The sequence below is a fragment of the Erythrolamprus reginae genome, chromosome 5 (assembly GCF_031021105.1).
Source record: "Erythrolamprus reginae isolate rEryReg1 chromosome 5, rEryReg1.hap1, whole genome shotgun sequence".
NCBI lineage: Eukaryota > Metazoa > Chordata > Lepidosauria > Squamata > Dipsadidae > Erythrolamprus > Erythrolamprus reginae.
This window is the reverse complement of record NC_091954.1, coordinates 115,799,238-115,820,334: the sequence shown is the minus strand read 5'-3', so window position 1 is coordinate 115,820,334 and position 21,097 is coordinate 115,799,238. Positions and strand designations below refer to the sequence as shown.

Sequence of the window (21,097 nt, the reverse complement as noted above, 5' to 3'; positions counted from 1 at the left end):
TTGACGCACACCAGTTCATTTAGTGGCTGTCCAAAGTTAAAATGGCACTGAAAAAAAGCCATTTACAAACAGTTTTCACCCTTGTTGCAGCATCAGTGATTTGGACGAGGGGATAGATGGAGAAACTCATCAAATTTGCAGATGACACCAAACTGGCAGGAATAGCCAACACTCCAGAAGATAGGCTCAAGATACAGAAGGATCTTGACAAATTTGAACAATGGGCGATATCTAACAAAATTTAATGGTGAAAAAAAAGTAAGATTCTACATTTAGGCAAGAAAAAACAAATGCACAGGTGCATTTCCCGACAGGTGCAGTATATGTGGTACCTTGCTCAACAGTAGTAACTATGAGAGGAATCTTGGAGTTCCAGTGGACAACCATTTAAATCTGAGCCAGCCATGTGCAGCAGCTGCCAAAAAAGCTAACACAGTTCTAGGCTGCATTAACAGAGGGAGAGAATCAAGATCATGTGAAGGGTTAATACCACTTTATAAGGCCTTGGTAAAGCCACACTTGGAATACAGCATTCAGTTTTGGTCGCCACTATGCAAAAAGGATGTTGAGACTCTAGAAAGAGTGCAGAGAAGAGCAACAAAGATAATTAGGGGACTAAAACATATGAAGAGCGGTTGCAGGAACTGGGCACAGCTAGTTTAATGAAAAGAAGGACCAGGGGAGACACGATAGCAGCCTTCCAATATCTCAGGGGTTGCCACAAAGAAGAAGGAGTCCAACAATTCTCCAAAGCACCTGAGGGTAGAACAAGAAGCAATGAGTGGACACTAAACAAGGAGAGAAGCAACTTGAAAATAAGGATAAATTTCCTGACAGTGAGAACAATTAATCCGTGGAATAGTTTGCCACAATAAATGGTGAATGCTCCAACACAGGAAATTTTTAAGAAGATGTTAGATAACCATCTGTCTGAAATAGTGTAGGATTTCCCGCCTAAGCAGGTGGTTGGACTAGAAGAGCTCCAAGGTCCCTTCCAACTCTGTTATTATTACTATTATTATTAAACAAGGAGAAAAGTAACTTAGAACTACGGAGAAATTTCCCGACAACAATTAATCCGTGGAACTGCTTGCCACCAGAAGTTGTGAATTCTCCAACACTAGAAGATGTTGAATAGCCATCTGTCTGAAGTAATATAGGGTTTCCTGCCTAAGCTGGGGTTTGGACTAAAAGACCTCCAAGGTCCCTTCCAACTCTTGTTCTTCTTCTTCTTCTTGTTGTTATTATTATTATCTCTATGGGGAAGTCAGATTCCCTTAACAAGCATTAATTTAATAATCACAGCCATTCACTTAACGATTAGGCAAAACTCACCTGTCTCACAGTGCCAGAAATTTGCTATATGTGGTTGTAAGTCGAGTACTACCTGTCTACCTAGGTATAGTTTCTAATTAGGTATAGTGGTTAACTGTGGCTACTTCGTGGGTTTACCTCCACCTGTGCAAACTCTTCTACGTCAGTCCAACAGCCCTGTTTTTGTGCGGAGCAAGAAGGGAATTTGTTTTCTTCTGTTGGAATGTGATTGATTCATCATATTTATACTCCGTCCACTTTTCCTAAAAGGCTCTGGGTAGTTTATTTTATTTTATTTATGGGATTTATCTGCTGCCCAACTCCATTTGGACTCTGGACGGCTATGTTTATGTTGAAAGATTGGTCTGGAGTGGATTGGAGGGAGCTTTCTCCTCTTTAAAGCTTTCACCAACGTTCTCCAGAGCAACCTTTGTGGGGTCAGGAACATCCAGAAAGCCAAACGATTGCGTAGATCTGTGGAGTCTGGAAGAAAGAAAAACCAGCTGTTTCTGGAATAAACAGGGTTGGTGCATCCGTTTTGATTCTTCCCGGATTGGCAGGGTGCATACTCACACACGTCCCGTTCTTTGTGGATTAGCCAAGAGGAGGAGGGGAAAAAATCATGTTGAATCAGGCTTCTTAAATCACTCCGGAAATATTTGAAAAATCCTCCTTATTCAGAAGTCGGATATTCCAAGAATTCTCAAATGAGGATTAGGGAAAAGGAGAAGAATTGCACTGACGAAGATGGGAGCAGTCTGGCCATGTTGGTTTCTCCAAGTTTCCTACTTTGACGAATCTCTCAAAAGTTCCCTTCGGTTGTTTTTTTTTCTTCTTAAAAATTGTGTTTTTAAATGTTTACTTTCAGATTTGTAGATATTTCAAGACATTTTTTTTTCTTTCCCCCAGAAAGATCAGATATTCTGACTTGGCTTGCAAAACCGATGAACTTCACCAAATAGATGTATACGAACAAGGCTTTTTTATTTACAAATGAATATAAAATAAAATATAAATAATACCCAGAGGCAAGTTCCAAAGGGGCACACCCTTGATCGGAGTGGACCCCTTTTATACAATTTTGGAAATGTATATTGCCATGGACCAGTCCTGGACCTGCATAGGATGGGATGGGATAGGAATTGGATGGGATAGAATAGAATAGAACAGAATTTTTATTGGTCAAGTGTGATTGGACACAAAAGAAAGATCAGAAGCAACGTGAGAAAATATCTTACTGAAAGGGTAGTAGATGCTTGGAACAAACTTTCAGCAGACGTGGTTGGTAAATCCACAGTCACTGAATTTAAACATGCATGGGATAAACATAGATCCATCCTAAGATAAAATACAGGAAATAGTATAAGGGCAGACTTGATGGACCATGAGGTCTTTTTATGCTGTCAGTCTTCTATGTTTCTATGAATTTGCACATGCTCTCAGTTTACATAAAAGGAAAGATACATTCATCAAGAATCATATGGTACAACAATTATTAAATGTACAAATAAATAATCAAACCATACTAGGAAACAATATAAATTGTAAGGATACAAGCAACAAGATACAATCATACAGTCATAAGTGGGAGGAGATGGATGATAGGAACGATGAGAAGACTAATAGTCATAGTAATGCAGCCCTAGTGTTGAGGGAATTATTTGTTTAGGAGAACGATAGCATTCGGGGGGGGGGCTGTTCTTGTACCTAGTTGTCTCGGTGTGCAGGGCTCTGTAGCGACATTTTGAGGGTAGGAGTTGAAACTATGTCAAGGATGCGAGGGGTCCGTAAATATTTTCACACTTTTCTTTTTGACTCGTGCAATATACAGGTCCTCAATGGAAGGCAGGTTTTTCCTACCGTTCTGATTCTCCTCTGAAGTCTGTGTCCGTCTTGTTGGGTTGCAGAACTGAACCAGATAATTATAGAGGTGCAGATGACATGTATTATTCCTCTGTAATAAATAGCAACACAATCCATAATGCATATATTTTAGGAGTCATAGTAACACAGTTCGGACAGAGCCTACATTTGATCAATCACATCTTTGCAATAAAAGCATTCCTAAGTCACTTCATACCAGTGTCTTGTCCATCACCTTAATAAATTAGCATTCTTGGGCAGGAAGGTAGATGATCTGGCCTCCATCTATTGCTGTCATCTGTGCCTAACAAAGCAGTTCAAGCAATGGATCACCACCCTAATAGATTCCAAGCATCATGCCCCAAAAAGCCATTGCTCTATGCTGAATCAGAAATCTCTAAACTTGGCCATTTCAATGTGGGTGGCTAGGGAATTCTGGGAACTGAAGTCCACAAACCTTAAAAGTTGCCAAGTTTGGAGACACCCATGCGAAATAATACTTAGATTAAATTAGATGAGAAGTAGCTGTGCCACAACAGTTTTATCAAATCTTGCACTGCTGTTGGTAAAGTTACTTAGAACAGAGCCGGAAGGAACTATTCATTCATTCATTCATTCATTCATTCATTCATTCATTCATTCATTCATTTAATTGGATTTGTATGCCGCCCCTCTCCGTAGACTCGGGGCGGCTAACAACAATGATAAAAAACAGCATGTAACAATCCAATAATAAAACAACTAAAAACCCTTATTATTAAACCAAACATACACACAGACATACCATGCATAACTTCTGGTGGCAAGCTGTTCCCCTGGTTAATTGAGGAAGTTTCCCATTAATTGCTTTTTTTCTGGGTTAACTTGATTAATTTCCTTGATTCCTTGATTAGTTTTCATCCATTGTTTCAAAACATTGTTTTGTTCGATTTATGGTAGGCCACCTAGTCAGCCGAATGTTTTGTTAATTTGCTTTTTTAATCATTTATTATTAAATTTAGATGCCACCCCTCTCATTGTCAATGTCCCAAAGACAAAGGTAAACAACAAAATAATAAATTAATATTCCATTGTTCTTGCTGGAACTCGAGATTTGATGTGACTTTAAAAATTGGGTTGTTGATGTGTTTATATGAAAATGGGAACGAAACTAGTCCTTTCCTTGGTTATGTGTTATTTTTAAAAAATGTGGAAATACGTTATTTTTACATGCAAATATTAACTAAATGATTCCTCAATCTCATCTCTAGCTCTTAGAATAATTTTTCGGCAGCTGTCCATTTATTCTAGCTCAATTTTCACAACCTTGGTTGCTTTAAGTACCGCACACCAAGACAACTAGACACAAGAACAGTTTTTCCCCGAACGTCATCACTCTACTAAACAAATAATTCCCTCAATCTATTCACTAAGGCTGCATTACTATTAGTATTAGTCTTCTCATCATTCCCAATCATCCTCCTCCCACTTATGACTCTATGACTGTAACTTGTTGCTTGTAACCTTACCATTTATATTAATATTGTTTCCTGATTGCTTATTTGTACCTGGACTATCATTAAGGGTTGTACTTTATGGCTTTTTGTGAACTTTTATTTTCTGTACACTGAGAGCATCTGCACCAAAGGCATATTCCTTGTGTTCCAATCACACTTGGCCAATAAAGAATTCTATATCTATTCTATTCTATTCTGTTTTCTATTCTATTCTATGCTATTCTAATTCTTGGAGAGGGGCGGCATACAAATCTAAATAATAATAACAACAACAACAAAACAACAATAATTTATATTCTTCTCCATTCCAATATCTATTATATTCTTTATTCTATTATTCTATTCCATTCCATTCTATTCCTAATTCTATATTCTATTCTAGAAAGGCGGACTTCAACTCCCAGAATTCCCCAGCCAGCTATGCTGGCTGAGGAATTCTGGGAATTGAAGTCCACCCATCTTAAAGTGGCCAATGTTGAGGGACAATTTATAAAAACGCTTTGGTTTGTACAGGCTCAGTGTGTTGTGGGTCCCAGCTTCCCTTCCGGAAATGGGGCGGCAGGAATCCCACCCACCGGGGATATTGGAAGGCCCTCAGAATATATGAAGGGCGCCCGGTTGGAGAAGCCAAGCGGAACGCTCCACACCAGGCACGCTTCGAGAATCGTCGTTGCTAGGAGACGCAGTTTCCCTCAACCCCATTCCGACCTTGCAAAGTCACCTGACCAGACGCCTCATCGCCTATTGGCCGGGAGTTAAGCCACGTGGTCCAGGCGCTGTCTGGAAAGAACGTGGCCCAGTCATCGTTGCTAGGCGACAAGAGCCACGGCCTGGTCGGCTTCATCCGTCGCGGCAGGTAAGGCGAAAACGGGGAGACTGGTTGTGTCGGGGGGACCCACGGAAGGGACTGGAAGCCTCCCCTCCGACGCCTTACTCTGGCTCTTCCAACATTGTGCCGGACTACAACACCCATGCTCCACAGCCATCCCGGTGCGAGTGTGTGTGTGCTCGCCTTTGGAGCTCAATATCAAAATTGGAGAGGGGGGGGGAGAGCTTGCTAATCCCCTCAGCGCCAAATTCCGGGACCCTCAGTCATCGTGACTACGGGGGAAGATGGAGGTTGTAGTCCCACGAGACTGAAACGCCGCTGTATTCTGAAACTGAGTGGCGCTCTGCACATGCTCAGGGTAATTGGGCCCAGTGACGTGTTCTTGGCCAGCCAAGGCGGCCAAATGGCTCCCCAGCATCTCTGCGTGGGGAAGCTTTACCTGTTCAACCTCTGCCTGCTCCAAGGACCCACGTCGGTACACGTAGTCCTCGATTTACGACCACAGTAGAGCCCAACATTTCTATTGTTAAGTGAGTCACTTGTTAAGTGGATTATTATTATTATTATTATTATTATTATTATTATTATTATTATTATTAATTAAATTTATATGCCACCCCCTCTCCGAAGACTTGGGGCGGCTCACAGCATTATAAAAGCAGTATACATCAAGATATTGTACATGCATGAGTGCCCATACCCATAATTCAATGTCTGGGGAGGGTGAAAACAGCCTGTTTCCCAACTTCTGGTGGGCTCAATAGGCTTGTGTTCCACCCTCCCCAGGCTCCAAAGGCTTCCCTGGAGCTGAAGGAGGGTAAAAATGCCCTCCCCATCCCCCTGGAGGCTCTCTGGAAGCCAAAAACGCCCTCCCAGAGCCTCTGTGCAAGCCAAAAATCAGCTGGACAGCAGGTACATGCGTGTTGGAGCTGAGCTAGGGCAACAGCTTGCATGCCAGAAGATATAGCTCCATGTGCTACCTGTGGCACTCGTGCCATAGGTTCGCCATCACTGCACTATACTGTACATTCATTGGCCAGGTGTAGAATCTAATGACCCCAGGCTTGGCGGCATAGATGAGTCTTTAGACTCTTACGGGAGGCGAGGAGGGTGGGGGCAACACGAATCTCTGGGGGGAGCTGATTCCAGAGGGCCGTGGGCCCCCACAGAGAAGGCTCTTCCCCTATGTCCTGCCAAGTGACCTTGTCTTGTTCACGGATCTGGAGAGGGCCGATTCTGTGGGACATAAACGGTCTCTGGGATTTGTGCGGCAGGAGGAGGTCCCGTAAATAATTTGGTCCCCTGACATGTAGGGCTTTATAGGTCATAACCAACACTTTGAATTGAGTCCGGAAACCAATTGGCAGCCAGTGCAGACCTTGGAGTGTTGGAGAGATATGGACATGTCTGGGTAACCCCATGACTGCTCACGCGGCTGCGTTCTGCACAATTTGCATTTTGCACGATTTGCAGTTTCCGAACACTCTTCAAAGGCAGCCCCATGTAGAAAGCATTGCAGTAGTTGAACCTTGAGGTGATGAGGGCATGAATGACTGTGAGTAGAGACTCCCTGTCCAGATAGGGCCGCAACTGGTGCACCAGGCGAACCTGGGAAAACGCCCCACTCGCCACAGCCGACAGATGATGTTCCAGCTGTGCATTGAGGAGGACGCCCAAGTTGCAGACCCTCTCAGAAGGGGTCAGAAGTCCCCCCCCCCCAGGATAATGGAGGGACGGATGGAATTGTCCTTTGGAGGGAGAATCCACAGCCACTCCATCTTGTTGGGGTTGAGCTTGAGTCTGTTTTACCCCATTTTAGGACCGTTCTTGCCATTGTCGCTAAGTGAATCGCCACCATTGTTAAATTTGCAACATGGTTGTTAAGTGAATCGGGCTTCCCCATTGACTCCGTTTGTCAGAATGTTGCCAAAGGGGAATCGTGTGATCCGTAGGACACCGTGACCATCATAAATAGGAGTCATTTGCCAGGTGTCTGACTTTTGAATGCATGATTATGGGGACACTGCAAAGGTCACAAGTGTGAAAAATGATGAAAAACATCCTTTTTTTCCCAGCGCTGTCGCCACTTTTGAAGGGTCACTAAGTAAACTGTTATACGTCGAAGACTACCTGTTGTTTTGCACAACTTGGAGTTTAAAATGAAAGGCTTGGGGGATTAGAATCCAAACCCACTTAAAAGTTCAGGGGTGGGTGGGAGGTTTCTTGGCACAAAAATAGTACACACACACACAAAATCAAGTCCCTCCAAGAGTTAGGCTATTATTATTTTTTAAAGAATTATTCTTTCTGTACCACTAGTATTTATAAATTACTATTTCATAAATGGACAAAGAAATAATTAGCATTTGCAAGTTATTTAAGAGCTGCTCTTGATCTTCCTTTTCTCAGAATAGTCTGCTAATAAGAATCAGTTTAGATGGACTGTACTTTTGCAGGGTGTCATCATAGAAACATAGAAGACTGACGGCAGAAAAAGACCTCATGGTCCATCTAGTCTGCCCTTATACTATTTCCTGTGTTTTATCTTAGAATGGATCTATGTTTATCCCAGGCATGTTTCAATTCAGTGACTGTGGATTGACCAACCACGTCTGCTGGAAGTTTGTTCCAAGGATCTACTACTCTTTCAGTGAAATAATATTTTCTCATGTTGCCTTTGATCTTTCCCCCAACTAACTTCAGATTGTGTCCCCTTGTTCTTGTGTTCACTTTCCTCTTAAAAACACTTCCCTCCTGAATCTTATTTAACCCTTTAACATATTTAAATGTTTCGATCATGTCCCCCCTTTTCCTTCTTTCCCCAGACTATACAGATTGAGATAATTAAGTCTTTCCTGATACGTTTTATGCTTAAGACCTTCCACCATTCTTGTAGCCCGTCTTTGGACCCCTTCAATTTTTTCAATATCTTTTTGTAGGTGAGGTCTCCAGAACTGAACACAGTATTCCAAATGTGGTCTCACCAGCGCTCTATATAAGGGGATCACAATCTCCCTCTTCCTGCTTGTTATACCTCTAGCTATGCAGCCAAGCATCCTACTTGCTTTTCCTACTGCCCGACCACACTGCTCACCCATTTTGAGACTGTCAGAAATCACTACCCCTAAATCCTTTTCTTCTGAAGTTTTTGCTAACACAGAACTGCCAATGCAATACTCAGATTGATGATTCCTTTTCCCCAAGTGTATTATTTTACATTTGGAAACATTAAACTGCAGTTTCCATTGCTTTGACCATTTATCTAGTAAAGCTAAATCATTTACCATATTACAGACCCCTCCAGGAATATCAACCCTATTGCACACTTTAGAGTCATCGGCAAATAGGCAAACCTTCCCTACCAAACCTTCCCCTATGTCACTATTATGTGTGCTTGCCATAATACATGAATCCATAGTTACATGCTTTATGAATAAAATAATAAGAATGGAATGGAATGGGAATAGAGTATGAAATGGAATAGAATAGAGCAGAACAGAATATAGAATAAAATAGAATAATAAGAATACAATACAATAGACAATAGAATAGAAAGAATAGAATAGAATATAGAATAGAATAATAAGAATGGAATGGAATAGAATAGAGTATGAAGTGGAATAGAATAGAGCAGAACAGAATATAGATAGAAAAGAAAGGTAGAATAGAATATAGAATAGAATATAGAATAGATTCAAAGAGAGCTGAACATAGAATAGAATAATAAGAATAGAATAGAATGTGTTTTAATAATTGAATAGAATAATTGAATTGAATTCTTTATTAGCTAAGTGTGATTGGACACACAAGGAATTTGTCTTTGGTGCATATGTTCTCAGTGTACATAAAATACATCAAGGATCATAAAATGCAACACAGTCATAGGATACTAAATAAGCAATCAAATCGTACTAGGAAACTAAATAAAAATATAAATTATAAAGTTACAAACTACAAGGTTATAGCCATTAGTGGGAGGACATAGGTAATAGGAAGGATGAGAAAAGAATAGTGATACTGTATAGTCTTAATAAATAGTTTTGACAGTGTTGTGGCAATTAGTTTTTTAGCAGAGTTATGGCATGCGGGGAAAAACTCTTCCTAATTATTCAGCCGTACAATACATTACAATGTTAAGCAGTTTATATGTTAACCAGATGTGCAGACTCAGACGTCATAGTTTGAAATCTCAGTCTGTATAATTTGTGAACCAAACTGACAAGCATACTGAATGCAAAACATTGAATTGAAATGAATCCAGCAAATTTTCTTTATTTGAATTTGCTCTGCTATCATAATTGATTACTGGGTGTAGGATAATTTCCAGCCAACCTGGAAATACGCTTAAAACAATCTGTTGCCTGCTTGCTGAGCTACTGAAATTATTTTATGTGCTGTTACTTTTCTTGGTATTAAAACTTTTGTTCCCCGCTTGCGCACATTTATTATTAAAATGGCAAGTTACATTAAATTTGTCCTTTGCGCTACAATTTAAAATTTGTACAAGAGGTGAAGCTTTGTATTAGCAGAATGACCCTTTCAATAGAGGAACAAAGTTTCCGTTGTTCAAAAAAACAGTTATTAAATGAGTCCTGTCTGGTTTTACAGGTAGTCCTCGAGTTATGACCAAAACTGAGCCTAAAATTTCTGTTGCTAAAGGAAACATTTGTCAAGTGAGTTTTGCCTCATTTGAAGACATTTCTAGCCTCAGTTGTTAAGTGAATGACTGAAGTTGTTCAATTTGTAATGTAGTTGTTAGGTGAGTCTGGCTTTCCCATTGCCTTTGCTTGTCAGAAGGTCAGAAGGAGATCACGTGACCCTGGGACACTGTCATAAATAGGAGTTAGTTGCCAAGCACCTGAATTTTGATCATGTAACTATGAGGATGCTGCCACGGTCATAAGTGTGAAAAACGGTCCTCAAGTCACTTTTTTCAGGGCCGTTGTAACTTGGAACGGTCACTAAATGAACCGTTGTGAAGTTGAACATGACCTGTATACTGGAACTGCTACCTACGAATGCCTCTACTTACAAACTTTTCTAGATAAGAACCGGGTGTTCAAGATTTTTTTGCCTCTTCTCAAGAACCATTTTCCACTTACAAAACCGAGCCTCCGAAACTAACCGGAAAAGGCAGGGAGAAGGTTTAGGTTTAGGTTTATTGGATTTATATGCCGCCCCTCTCCGCAAACTCGGGGCGGCTCACAACAATAATAAAAAACAGTACAGTACACAATACCAAATCCAATGCCCACCCATCCAGTTCCAATTGAAATTAATAATCTCATAAAAAACAGTATATATAAAAAACAGGCACACAGTCAATCAATCAACAAAACAACATGGGCAAGGGGGAGGTGTTTTAGTTCCCCCATGCCTGACGGCAAAGGTGGGTCTTAAGGAGTTTACGAAAGGCAGGGAGGGTGGGGGCAATCCTAATCTCAGGGGGGAGCTGGTTCCAGAGGGTCGGGGCCCCCACAGAGAAGGCTCTTCCCCTGGGTCCCGCCAGACGACATTGTTTAGTCGACGGGACCCGGAGAAGGCCAACTCTGTGGGACCTAACCGGTCGCTGGGATTCGTGCGGCAGGAGGCGGTCCCGAAGATCTTCTGGTCCGGTGCCATGAAGGGCTTTATAGGTCATAACCAACACTTTGAATTGTGACTGGAAACTGATCGGCAGCCAATGCAGACTGCGGAGTGTTGGAGTGATATGGGCATACTTGGAGAAGCCCATAATTGCTCTCGCAGCTGCATTCTGCACGATCTGAAGTTTCCGAACACTTTTCAAAGGTAGCCCCATGTAGAGAGCGTTACAGTAGTCGAGCCTCGAGGTGATGAGGGCATGAGTGACTGTGAGCAATGACTCCCGGTCCAAATAGGGCCGCAACTGGCGCACCAGGCGAACCTGGGCAAACGCCCCCCTCGCCACAGCTGAAAGGGGTTTTTCTAATGTGAGCTGTGGATCGAGGAGGACGCCCAAGTTGCGGACCCTCTCTGAGGGGGTCAATAATTCCCCCCCCAGGGTAATGGACGGACAGATAGAATTGTCCTTGGGAGGCAAAACCCACAGCCACTCCGTCTTGTCTGGGTTGAGTTTGAGTTTGTTGACACCCATCCAGGTCCCAACAGCCTCCAGGCACCGGCACATCACTTCCACTGCTTCGTTGACTGGACATGGGGTGGAGATGTACAACTGGGTATCATCGGCATATTGATGATACCTCACCCCATGCCCTTGGATGATCTCACCCAGCGGTTTCATGTAGATATTAAATAGCAGGGGGGAGAGGACCGACCCCTGAGGCACCCCACAAGGGAGAAACCTCGGGGTCGACCTCTGACCCCCCACTAACACCGACTGCGACCGACCGGAGAGGTAGGAGGAGAACCACTGAAGAACAGTGCCTCCCACTCCCAACCCCTCCAGCCGGCGCAGAAGGATACCATGGTCGATGGTATCGAAAGCCGCTGAGAGGTCAAGGAGCACCAGGACAGAGGACAAGCCCCTGTCCCGGGCCCGCCAGAGATCATCCATCAACGCGACCAAAGCAGTTTCCGTGCTGTAGCCGGGCCTGAATCCAGACTGCTGAGGACCTAGATAATCGGCTTCATCCAAGGACCGCTGGAGTTGAAGTGCCACCACCTTCTCGACAACCTTCCCCATGAAGGGAAGGTTGGAGACTGGACGGTAGTTATTAAGCACGGCTGGGTCCAGGGAAGGCTTCTTGAGGAGGGGGCGCACAACCGCCTCCTTATAAAGTGGCGGAAAGGACCCCCTCCCCAAGGAGGCGTTGACAATCTCCTGGACCCAGCTCCGTGTCACTCCTCGACTGGCCGAAACCAGCCAAGAGGGACACGGATCCAGTAAACAGGTGGCGGAACTCACAGCTCCAATGGCCTTGTCCACTTCATCAGGTGTCACCAAGTCAAACCCCTCCCAGACAGATGGACAAAGACGTTTAGCCCCAGTCACCTCGACTGACTCATTGTCAGTCGACTCTGTTTCACAATTGGAGTCGAGGTCTGCTCGGATCCGGGAGATTTTATCAGCGAAAAACGTGTTAAAATCCTCGGCACTACTCTGCAAGGGCTCCCCAACTCCCCTCTGATTAAGAAGGGAGCGGGTTACCCTAAACAGAGCGGCCGGGCGGGATTCCGCTGGTGCAATCAAGGCGGCATGATACGCGCATCTTGCCGCCTTGAGCGCCACTTTGTAAGTCTTAATATGAGCTCTTACAAGTGTTCGATCGGAAGCCTCCGTGGGGCCTCTCTAGGAATCTCCTGGGAGGAAACGGGGCTAGGAAAGGTGGAGAAAAGCCTGTGGGGCCTCTCTAGGAATCTCCTGGGAGGAAACAGGGCCGGAAAAGGTGGGGAGAAGCCTCCATGGGGCCTCTCTAGGAATCCTCTGGGAGGAAACAGGGCCAAAAAAAGTGAGGAGAAGCCTCCCTGGGGTCTCTCTAGGAATCTCCTGGGAGGAAACAGGGCTGGAAAAGGCGGGGAGAAGCCTCCATGCGGCCTCTCTAGGAATCTCCTGGGAGGAAACAGGGCTGGAAAAGGCCAGGAGAAGCCTCTGCCCTCCCTGTGGTTTCCCCAATCGCACACATTATTTGCTTTTACATTGATTCCTATGGAAAAAAATGCTTCTCCTTATAAACTTTTCTACTTAAGAACCTGGTCACATAACTACAGTAATTAAATTTGTAGGTAGAGGTACCACTGTATTACCTTTTTGCCATGGTTGTTAAATGAAGTGAATCGTGCGGTTGTTAAGTGAATCATATAGTTGTGAAGTGAAGCCAACTGGTTAAGAAGATTGCCAATCTCATGAAATCACATGACCTGCTGCAACCAGTTACCAAGCACCTCAATTTTGATCATGAGATACGATCACAGGGATGCTTGGGATGGTCGTAAGTGTGAGGACCGGTTCCTTTTTTTTCAGGCCCTTTGTAACTTTAAACTGGTAACTAAGCAAACAGTTTGCAAAGCTGAGGAAGTTGATGGAGGAAAGGAAAAAGGGAGAAGAAAAATAACCCAGATATGACACATTCTGATCCTCAGAGCTGTGGTTGGAAATAATCAGAATTAAGGTACAGTTGAGCCCTTGTTAACACTCTTGATTAATGGGGGTGCAGAGTTTAATTTTATTGTATAATCAAGGAAAGATATCCCTGAGCTTTGGTTGATTCATGGTGATCCCTAGGCATATCTGTGTATTTTTCTTGGCAATCCTGTGAGATTGCTAGGCTGTTGACTTCGTCTCGGAATTTTTATTTTTTTTATTTTTTAGAAAAAATCTTTAGTGTTTAGTTTATATGTGTTATATTTTCTGGTCCCATTAATGCCCTTCCAGAATCTCTCCTTGCTTAATTTACTTTGAGAAAGGTTGATTAGGCAATTATATGTTGCACTTGCAGTCTTCGGAGAAGGGTGGCATACAAATCTAAATAATCTAAATAATCTAAATAATAATAATAATAATTCGCTGCTACATCACGCAGTCCTAGGTGCTTGGGAAGCGCCCGACTGGTAATGAAATACAAAATACAGCATAGTGATCTCGTTTGCTGTGTTGTACTGACATAATAATAATAATAATAATAATAATAATAATAATAATAATAATAATTTAGAATAGAATCGTGGTTGAAGGGCCCTTAGAGGCCATCTAGTCCAGCCCCCTACTCAAGCAGGAGAACCTATACCATTTCAGATAAGTGACTGTCTAGTTTCTTCTTAAAAGCATCAAGTGATGGAACATCCATGATTTTTGAAGGCAATTTCTGTTCCACTGGTTAATCGTCCTCACTGTTAGGAAATTTATAATGTATGGAAGGTCTTAAGCATCAAACTTCATGAACTCCATCTGTATAGTCTGGAGGACAGAAGGGAAAGGGGGGGCACAATCAAAATATTTAAATACGTTAAAGGATTAAATAAGGTCCAGGAGGGAAGTGTTTTTAATAGGAAAGTGAACACAAGAACAAGGGGGCACAATCTGAGGTGAGTTGGGGGAAAGATCAGAAGCAACGGGAGAAAATATTATTTGACTGAAAGAGTAGTAGATGCTTGGAACAAACTTCCAGCAGACGTGGTTGGTAAATCCACAGTCACTGAATTGAAACATGCCTGGGATAAACATAGATCCATCCTAAGATAAAATACAGGAAAGAGTATAAGGGCAGAATAGATGGACCAGGAGGTCTTTTTCTGCCGTCAATCTTCTTTGTTTCTATGTAAGCGAGAAAAACAGTTTTAAGTCACTTTTACCAGCGATGTCACTTCGAATGGTCACTGAATGAACTAAAGTTGAAAACTGGCTGTATGCCGTCTATTTTGATACCCATAAAGCCTAAGGCAAGCCAGTCAGTGCCAGACTAGAAACCAGGTGATGGTAAGTACTAGTCCTGTCTTAGGCAAGGAAACTGACTGACTGACTTTGGGGCAGTCATTGTCTCGCAACCAGTGAAGGGCTACCAAAATTTTTATCACCACACTGTGGGCGTGGCTTAGGGTGGACGCCCTGCATTTTCTTTCAACAACTTTCAGTGCAAATTGGGGGCTCTGCGGTGGAGCTCCATTTTTACTACCCCACTGCCTTCCCCTCGCCACAGCTGAAAGATGTTTCTCTAATGTGAGCTGTGGATCGAGGAGGACGCCCAAGTTGCGGACCCTATCTGAGGGGGGTCAATAATTCCCCCCCCCCTAGGGTTATGGATGAACAGATGGAATTGTCCTTGGGAGGCAGAACCCACAGCCACTTAATAGATACAAACTCAAGGTAAACCGTTCCAAAGTCGATTGCAGAAAATACGACTTTAGCCACGGAGTGGTCATTGCTTGGAATTCACTGCCTGATTCTGTTGTTAACCCCCCCAAAACTTTAAGCTTAAACTATCATGGACGTCATGCCATTCCTAAGAAGTTTTTAATGGGGTGTGCATAAACACACCAGCGTACCTATCATCCCAGTCCTACTGTCCCAATTTCAATCCATTTCCTGTGTTCATGTTTATACTTATACCTGTTAATCTTGTATGACAAGCAAACTATACAAACTAATTACAGTGGTACCTCGAGATACGAGTTTAATTCGTTCCGGACCTGGGCTCTTAAGTCGAGCAGCTCTTATCTCGAACGACTTTTCCCCATAGGAATTAATGTAAATAATTTTAATTCGTTCTAGCCCTCAAAAAACTCACAGTTAGTCTAAATTATGCAGAAAGACATGTTTTTAATGAAGAAATGTACATGTACATATAAATGAATAATGAAGTTTCTTTCACTTAACTTGTAAACTTTCTTAAACTTTTAAATTTACATATGTTCAACTTCTCTGCCACCCAATCCTATAGGACAGAGGTCCCCAACCCTTTTTGCACCAGGGACCGGCTTTAAGCGATCAAGAGAGGAATGGGTGAATGAATGGACGGAGGGTGGGAAGGAAGGAAGGAAAGAGGGAAGGGACAGGAACAGAGGAAGGAAGCAAGGAAACTTATGAAAGGGGAGAGTAAGAGAGGAATGAGTGAAGGGAGGGAGGGAGGGAAGAAGGTGGGAAGGAGAAAGAAAAGAAGAAATAGAGGAAGGGAAGGTAAAAGAGAGAAAGAAAAAGAGCAAGAAAGAAAGCTGCAAGCACCCCCCCGAGCCCCCCAGGCCGGCTGCAACCTTTTAAAACACGCGCGCCGCTTCGCAGCTGTCTCCTGAAGCCGAACGTGGAAGTTAGCGTTTGGCTTCAGGAGACAGCTCCTTGGCGCTTGTATCTCGAATTTGGGCTTGTAAGTAGAACAAAAATATCTCTCCCCTCCCAGCTCTTATCTCGAGTTGCTCTTAAGTAGAGCAGCTCTTATGTCGGGGTTCCACTGTAACTAACTAACTAAACTTCTCATTTGGGGGGGGGGCAGATGTCCCATTCCAGGATGAGCAGCCCTTAGCTTTTAAAATCAGCCAATACTTATTAGCTAAATGCTGCCACCTGCCTGAACTTTAAGGAGGAATTAGGAAGTGTTGCCCTACATGAGAAGCAGGAAAATGAACAGACTTCATGGTAGTTTCTAGAGTAAATCTAGAAGAATATAGATTATTTCTAACAGTCACCAGGCGATCTTCTATTCATAGAATTCTAAGTGATAAAAGAGCTTGGAGTTAGACTAGCATGAGATGCAAAAAAACCCTTCAAGTAATCTCCAAGATATAAATATATTAATATTTGTCTTTACTATCTTAATAACAATATCCTAATGATTGATATTTTATTTCCTTCTGTCAAGCCACTCACAATAGGTTCCAAGCTTTGTAATACAGTATTCCAATTAGATTATTATTAGAGTTGGAAGGGACCTTGTAGGTCATCTAGTCTAACCCCATGCTGTAGCAACAGTCCCTACACCATTTTGGACAAATGGCCGTCCAATCACCTTTTGAAAGTCTCAAGGGTTGGAGCACTCACAACCTTCGCAGGCAACTTCTGTTCCACTGGTTGACCGCTCTCACTGTCAGAAAGTTCCTCCTTACTTCCAGATTGAATCTCTCCTTGGTCAGTTTCCATCTGTTATTCCTCGTCTGGCCTTCTGGCACTTTGGAAAACAGCCTGACCCCCTTTCTCTCTGGGGCAGCCCCTCAAATATTGGAACACTGTTATCATGTCTCCCCTGGTCCTTCTCTTCGGCAGACTGCCTATTATTATTATTATTATTATTATTATTATTATTATTATTATTATTATTATTATTATTATTTAGATTTGTATGCTGCCCCTCTCTGTAGACTCGGGCGGCTCACAACTACAATAAAACAATTCATGATAAATCTAATAATTTAAAAACATTAAAACCCCATTATTAAAGCAGACATACATACACACACACAAACATACCATATATAAATTGTATAGGCCCTGGGGAGATGTCTCAATTCCCTCATGCCTGATGGCAGAGGTGGGTTTTAAGGAGTTTACGAAAGGCAAGGAGGGTGGGGGCAGTTCTAATCTCCGGGGGGAGCTGGTTCCAGAGAGTTGGGGCCGCCACAGAGAAGGCTCTTCCCCTGGGACCCACCATGCCCAGTTCCTGCAAATTCTCTTCGTATGTTAAAATTTCCAGTCCCCTAATCATCCTGGTTATTCTCCTCTGCATTTTCTCTAACTTTTTGTGACTAAAACTGGATGCAATACTCTGCTGTGGTCTAACTAAGGCTTTATAGAGTGGTATTAGTACCTCCCTAGTCCTAGATTGTATCCCTCTATTAATGCAGTTTAGAATTGCATTGGCTTTTTTGGCTGTGCTGCACATTGCTGGCTCATAATTAGCTAGTCTTCCGAAAAATATAAATCCAATTAATAAATAATAATAAATAAATAGTTGTCCACCAAGACTCCAAGATGCCTCTCGCAGTCGCTGCTATTGAGTGTTTACGGTTTATATGTATATCTTTGGTTTTTCTTACCCATGTGTTTATTCATTCATTCATTCATTTATTTATTGGATTTGTATGCCGCCCCTCTCCGTAGACTCGGGGCGGCTAACAACAGTAATAAAAACAGCATATAAACAATCCAATATTAAAACAGTTAAAAACCCTTATTATAAAACCAAACATACATATAGATATACCATGCATAAAATTGTAAAGGCCTAGGGGGAAAGAGTATCTCAGTTCCCCCATGCCTGGCGACAGAGGTGGGTTTTAAGAAGCTTACGAAAGGCAAGGAGGGTGGGGGCTATTCTAATCTCTGGGGGGAGTTGGTTCCAGAGGGCCGGGGCCACCACAGAGAAGGCTGTTCCCCTGGGTCCCGCCAAACGACATTGTTTAGTTGACGGGACCCGGAGAAGACCCACTCTGTGGGACCTAACTGGTCGCTGGGATTCGTGCGGCAGAAGGCGGTCCCGGAGATAATCTGGTCCGGTGCCATGAAGGGCTTTATAGGTCATAACCAACACTTTGAATTGTGACCGGAAACTGATCGGCAACCAATGCAGACTGCGCAGTGTTGGTGTTTAATTAGATTGGGCATTCAAAAATATTTGAATGATTTGAAAGACGTTTTTTGAGATAACATATTGCAAAAGCTTTATCTAGCGGTGTGTTCAGTAATCCTCGTTCAAATTATATTGCAGATTATCATTTAACATTTGATGATGGGGGACGTGCTTGCTTATGAAGCAGAGCTGCTCGGGATGGTGAAAGAGGTATGTTTTTTTCTGAATTTTCAACACATCAAGCCCCAAAGGTTCACCAGTCCTGGGATGGAAGCCGATGCCAAGTTCTTTGCCACGGATTCATTTATGTGGGCCGGCCGTCTTGTAATGTCTCCAGGTGATTCACGAATTAAAAACACCCTGTAAAATAAAAACAGAGAAAATGATAATATGGAGACTAAAGAAACAGATACGGGTAAGCCACCATTGAGACCAAAATTCCTGTTGCCCAGTTGGATAGTTTTTAAATGTGACCTTTGTTCCATTTTACCACCGTTGTTAAGTGAATCGCTATAGTTGTTAAGTGAGGAACATGGTTGTTAAGTGAATCTGGCTTCCCCATTGAGTTTGCTTGTCAGAAGGGGATCACAGGACCCCAAGACACCACAACGCTCAGAAGTATGAGTCAGTTGTTAATCATTTGAATTTTGATCATGTGGGGACCCTGCAGCGGTTGCAGTCCAGAAAAATGGTCATAAATCCCTCAAACGGTCACTAAATGAATGATATTTCCCCCCCTGAAGCCTTTTGTACCACACAAAACCCCTCAAAATGTTTTCGGTAATACAGTGGTACCTCTACTTAAGAACTTAATTCGTTCCCTGACCAGGTTCTTAAGTAGAAGCAATTTTTCCCATAGGAATCAATGTAAAAGCAAATAATGTGTGCAAACCCATTAGGAAAGAAATAAAAGCTCGGAATTTGGGTGGGAGGAGGAGGAAGAAGAAGAGGAGGATAGTCCCTGCCGAAGGAAGAAGGTGAGGGGAGCGCCCCCTTTTGCCTTTACGCGCCCAGATGCTCTGGGAGGCAACCTTGCGCTGGGTGTATGAGAGGCAGCGCAAGGGAGTTGCCACAGCGAAGTGGTTTATTCCCTCTCCAAGTGCCCAGAGAAAGGAAAATGCTCCGTTCACTCTGGGCTGCCAAAGCCTCCTTAAGTGCCACCCAAAGGCTCCTCTGGCAGCCCAGAAAAGCCCAAGATGGCCGGGATTAAAGGGGGAATGGCAGGAAACTGCCCGGGCCTTCGTGCCGCTCTCAAATTCCCTGGGAAATTTTTCCGGGCTCAGGTTCTTAAGTAGAAAATGGTTCTTGAGAAGAGGCAAAAAAATCTTGAGCACCCGGTTCTTATCTAGAAAAGTTCTTAAGTAAAGGTACCACTGTACCCAAAGGTGCTTTTTTTAAAAGAGGCAACTGGTTTTTCTGTTTTTTCTTTGAAGACGTTTCCCTTCCCATCCTGAAAGTTCTTCAACTCTGACTGAATGATGGCGAATGGAAGGATTTATATCTCTTGCAGACAGCTGGTCATTTGCATCCCTTTAGAGAGCCATTGAGGTTGATCTGTGTCTTCAGGGTCACCTGAGTGGTGCAAATGGCCACGGAGCCTTCTTGGAACAGCTGAACCCAGCTCCTTTCAACAGTTCCAAGAAGGCTCCATGCCCCTTTGCACCACTCAGGTGACCCTGCGGACACAGATCAACCTCCAAGTGGCCTCAACGACTCCCTAAAAGGATGCAAATGACCAGCTGTCTGCAAGGAATATAAATCCTTCCATTCCCCACCATTCAGTCAGAGCTGAAGAAGCTTCGGGATGGGAAGGGAAATGTCTTCAAAGTAAAATTGCAGACTACAGGAACCAGGAGCCTCACTCAGGAGACCCTAAGGATGCAGATCAACCTCCAAGTGGCCTCAACGACTCTCTAAAACAGTGTTTCCCAACCTTGGCAACTTATTTTTATTTGATTGATTGATTGATTGATTTTGTCCAATACACAATGAGGGTTTTAGTGGGTATACACATAATAAAATACATGATGAAGGTTATAGAGGATATACTCATAATAAAATATATCTAAGAAAGAATAGAATACCTCCGGAACCTCCTTCTACAGCACAAATCCCAGCGACAGATAAGGTCCCACAGAGTTGGCCTGCTCCGGGTCCCGTCAACCAAACAATGTCGTTTGGTGGGCCCCAGGGGAAGAGCCTTCTCTGTGGTGGCCCTGGCCCCCTGGAATCAACTCCCCACAGAGATTAGAACGGCCCCCACCCTCCTTGTCTTTCACAAATTACTCAAGACCCACCTATATCGCCAGGCATGGGGGAACTGAGACACCTCCCTCAGCCTTTTATATTTTATGTTTGTTATGTATGTGTTCTATGATTTTAATCTTGGGGTTTTTATATATCTTTTTATTATTAGATTTGTTTTTATTTATTTATTTATTTATTTATTTATTTATTTATTACTTAGATTTGTATGCCGCCCCTCTCCGAAGACTCGGGGCGGCTCACAACATGTAAAAACAAATCATAAGCAATCAGACAAATTTAAAATATTTAAATATTTTAAAAAACCCATATGCTAACAGTCACACACACAGACATACCATGCATAAATTAAACGTGCC

The 21,097-nt window shown here is 43.0% G+C and overlaps 1 protein-coding gene across 3 annotated transcripts in view; it reads left to right on the top strand.

Moving 5' to 3' along the window:
* Nucleotides 1–5,445: 5,445 nt before the first annotated feature.
* The window catches only part of ARMC9 (armadillo repeat containing 9), a 153,339-nt gene continuing 137,687 nt past the window's right edge, over nucleotides 5,446–21,097 (top strand). Inside the window, exons 1-2 of one of the 3 annotated variants that reach the window (XM_070753808.1) lie at nucleotides 5,446–5,529; nucleotides 18,612–18,683. In XM_070753808.1, coding sequence (XP_070609909.1) covers nucleotides 18,630–18,683 — 54 coding nt within the window. In that variant the 5' untranslated portion in view covers nucleotides 5,446–5,529; nucleotides 18,612–18,629. Of the gene's footprint in view, nucleotides 6,033–13,518; nucleotides 13,593–18,611; nucleotides 18,684–21,097 lie in introns of those variants that run through there. The other 2 variants (XM_070753810.1, XM_070753809.1) reach the window with 2 other exon arrangements.